This window comes from Impatiens glandulifera, chromosome 1 (genome assembly GCF_907164915.1).
Source record: "Impatiens glandulifera chromosome 1, dImpGla2.1, whole genome shotgun sequence".
Classification (NCBI taxonomy): domain Eukaryota; kingdom Viridiplantae; phylum Streptophyta; class Magnoliopsida; order Ericales; family Balsaminaceae; genus Impatiens; species Impatiens glandulifera.
Genome location: NC_061862.1, coordinates 5642004 through 5646233, shown reverse-complemented (window position 1 = coordinate 5646233; position 4230 = coordinate 5642004). Strand labels below are relative to the sequence as shown.

Below are 4230 nucleotides of genomic sequence, written 5' to 3'. Positions count from 1 at the left end.
AGGAGCATCTATCAAAAACAATGGATGACTCTACATAAAAGATCAATTTTTTTCTAGAGAATAAAAGCTTTAATGTAATATTTTACAAACAGTAGTACTTGCATCAATTAATTAAAACTTTTAGAAGAATATTCTTAACAAATAGCTAAGAACCCAAAATTGGTTGAATCCATACAAGTTTAAATGACATAAAACCATTCAAACACAAACAAAGCAGTACAATATACTCATTCAAATTCATTAATCTTTTAAAATAAAAATTTGAAAAGAATTATAATTAAGACTAAAAATTTTAAAATATTCAAAAAAGAAAAGAAAGAAGAAGACTAAAATGCTTAAAACTGGACCCATCACCACGCCTCTTGGTGACATGTATCACTCAAAAATGCTCTTCTTCCTCGCTCCTCCTCCCTTCTCCCATCTTCAATAATTGCGCCGCTCCTTCTCTCTCTCTCACACACTGATCACACTCACTTGTACACACCACTCTCACATGTCTAGTGAGAGAGGGAGAGAAATCGGCGAATCTGGATCGTCATCGCGGTCATCAGGCGGCGGCGGCGGCGGGGCCGAGCCTGGTCAGCTTAGCCGATATGAATCCCAAAAAAGACGCGATTGGACCACTTTCGGTCAATACTTGAGGAATCAAAGACCACCGGTTCTGATTTCCCATTGTAACCATACCCATGTCCTTGACTTTCTTAGATACTTGGATCAGTTTGGAAAGACCAAAGTTCACTTACAAGCCTGCGTATTCTACGGTCAGCCCGAACCACCCGCTCCTTGTCCTTGTCCTCTTAGACAAGCCTGGGGAAGCCTCGATGCACTCATAGGTCGACTTCGGGCAGCCTACGAGGAAAACGGCGGCCTTCCCGAGAAAAACCCTTTTGCGGATGCGGCGATTAGGGTTCATTTGAGGGAAGTTAGGGATTCTCAAGCTAAAGCCAGAGGCATACCTTACAAGAAGAAAAAGAAGAAAAGGAAACCTACAACAGCAGCAACAGCAGCAGCCAATTATCAAGATGATGATCATCATCATAATATTGATGATGATGGATCTTCAAGTTTTCCGGTGAACCCTACTTGACTCCGATCAATAAATTAATTAATAAGGTAACATTCATTTTACTACAAATATCTATTTATACACGATCATCATCATTTTCACTGCATGGCTATAGCTATTTAAAGTGCTTAATAAATGCAGCATGATTTTCAATCATGGGAAGAAGATCCATATATATATATATATACTGATCAAACCACCCACATGGGAATATGACAATTTCTTCATCAAGAATATTATATAAACCCTAACATATTCAACAGCTAGTTAGTACGATGAAGAGAAAACCTCCCAGAAACCCTAGTCATCTCTGCAGCTGGCTGAGAGTTAAAAACACCATGAATTAATCTTCATGAGTTCTTTTAAATAGATTATTTTTAACTCTGGCCGACAATAGAGCCAGGGTCCATTCCATAGGACAAAAAGGAACCTCTTTCTTTCTCTCTCTATATATACATATATATAATATATCCCCCACATATCTATGTATGTGATATATTGTTTTGTCTGCAATGCATATATATGAATATATATCTTCATACACAAGTACTAGCTAGAAAAACTACATATGACATGTTAGCTGTTTTATGATGTATATATAATGATCATTATAATCTTCTATAGCTTGCTGCATATATGTTCATTAGAAAAACAAAAATGTGTATGAAGTAATTATTTGTTTTAGAAAGAAAAAAATAGATTCAATATGATATATATGAGATTTGTTCAAGCTTAACAATAAAAATATCCATTTGAGAGTATATTAAGTAATTATTACTTATATGAATTAAGTTTATCCAAGTTGAATTATGTGTCCATGCATCTATGTTTTCTTATTGGGCTTTAGTTATAAATGGATTCTAAATTGATCATGAATGATATTAATATTATTATTGGACTCATGAATATGAACATATAATGCATTCCTCCTAATTTGATCTACATATATCCCATATATATTAGAACCTTAATTATCATTTATTTGTCTTAAATACTTGTCAATAAACACATTACATAAATATGTCTATAGCATAAACACAAGTCCAATTAGCTAAATGCTTACATAAACATGTTTCTAGCCAAAACACATGCATGTCTAAACTAGCTAGCTAAATGCAAATTAATCATACTAAATTCAGCTATCTATAATTCATGTTATATAGAAGAAAAAAGAAGAAAACTATACACTCTAACCATGTTGATGTTGTCTAAAAGGGGGATTCAAATGTATGTTAGAGAAATTATAATCCAAAGAGCACTCAAAGAACTCTACCAATGAAATGAGTCCCAAACCCTCTAATTAATCATAGCATGAGTACTTAAGATCAAGAGAAATGCGGGTCGGTCGATCATTTTTTTTAGAAAAGATAGAGTCATTTCATCAAGACATGTGATCCCGAAGAACATGATCCATGAGATAATAGAGCGAGAATCCAAATTTCTCGCAAATATGAATACTTTGATGTGCTTAATTATTAGTTATAATTTAACAAAGAGTCTTATGTGATGAAGAGAGATGGGGATTCCAACTTCAATTTAGATGCCTATTAATTTGGTGCAATGATCTTCATAACTTTTAGGGTTTTTTGTTTTATTTTATAGCATTTTTTTTTATTAATTACTCGTGTTATTCATTTTCACGTGAGTCATATATATTTTGCTAAGTAATGACTAAAATATCTTAATTTACCAATTAGGCTAATTAGCTCTTGGTTTTTTGAATAATTAGTTTTTGTACTTAATTAATTATTTGACTATAATGTCTCACGTGTTAGACAATGGCGTGTGATTTTACTTACATATGTACTTATCGCATGTATATTCAATTAGATTTATTTAATTTTAACCACATAACGTTACTTTTATTTTCACAGTGCCCAAAACTTAGTACACATATATATTAAAATTTGTACTCTTAATAAATTATAATTTATTTGATGGTAAGAGAACTTTTGATAATTGAACCAAGCTAGTTACTTTTTTTATGTGTTTTCTTGAATAATGTGGTAACATTTTTTTTTTTATAAAAGATTCATTCTCAATTTTTGTTCATATTATCACATATAGACTATATACACAATTTATTATTCATTCCTTGGTTTTTAATAAATCTCTATCAAAATTAATGAGCAATTATTGTTTTAGGCTCCATATCTCTGGTGATTGTGAGTTTGGAAACCTTATTGGAGCGCTGTCGTGGGGCATTTTCTGTTTCGGCGATGAATTGGGGATGATATATACCTCAAGCAGCCGAAGATGATCGATGTACTAGACATACAATATATTGGAGTGATTAAATGTGCTAGTTGTTTTATTATTATTTTTTGCCCTTATCATTTTAAATATTAATGTGGAAAGAAGTTTTTCAAAAAAAAAAGTATTTATATTATTGTGGAATATATATTTATCTACAAGGAATTATTGAGATGTTTTTTTGTAAGACTTTGAATGTATGTATGTCTCATAAGATTTTGTATGTTTAATCACAACCAACTTTTATTTACTTCAATTGTATGTATGATAATTTGTATTTCATTAATTATCTTTTTCTTATCAAGTTTCGTTAAAATAACAAAACATAAAAAAGTAAAATTTAGAAGAAAAAAAAGTTGTTAACTAAATATATATATATATATATATATATATATATATATATATATATATATTATCATGATTTATAAATTTTGAAGGAAACAAATTCATCTATTTTCCCATTTTCTTATGTTACAGTTTTATTTATTTCTTTATGATCAAGTGTTTTCATTTATAGTTCATATTTCAGATTAGTTTCATCATTGAATATAAAAGTAACTTTTTTAATTAAGACAATACACTTAAAAAAAAAATAGTAGTTACATGTATAATCAATTATATATCACAAAATGTAATACTAGAATAACTCAAATGACAATATTAATGTTTAAAATTCAATTTTCATGTGAAAACACTGAAGTAAAAACTTTGTAAGGTTCTTAACACTAAAGTTAATATTGGCAATCTTGCTCAAATTTAACCTTATTTTCTTCATGGTCTCCTAGTTCACACAATAATAAAGTTAAATAATGGAATTATCGTGTTTTCTTTTATGTTTGATCTTTAGTTTTCATTTTCTAATCATTCATATCAGAAATCTCAACAATATTTTTAATTAATAATAATTTTTT

At 29.9% G+C, this 4230-nt stretch overlaps 1 protein-coding gene across 1 annotated transcript; it reads left to right on the top strand.

The window, feature by feature from the left end:
* The first annotated feature begins 290 nt into the window (after window positions 1-290).
* On the top strand, window positions 291-3596 carry LOC124921012 (protein LIGHT-DEPENDENT SHORT HYPOCOTYLS 10-like). The gene is made up of 2 exons (XM_047461610.1): window positions 291-1113; window positions 3212-3596. Exon 1 carries the CDS (start codon window positions 494-496, stop codon window positions 1085-1087), a length of 594 nt encoding a protein of 197 aa, XP_047317566.1. The 5' UTR covers window positions 291-493; the 3' UTR covers window positions 1088-1113; window positions 3212-3596.
* Window positions 3597-4230: the final 634 nt, after the last annotated feature.

Excerpts from the sequence above, each read along its gene's own strand:
- LOC124921012 (XM_047461610.1), top strand. The coding sequence starts at position 494 with ATGTCTAGTGAGAGAGGGAGAGAAATCGGCGAATCTGGATCGTCATCG.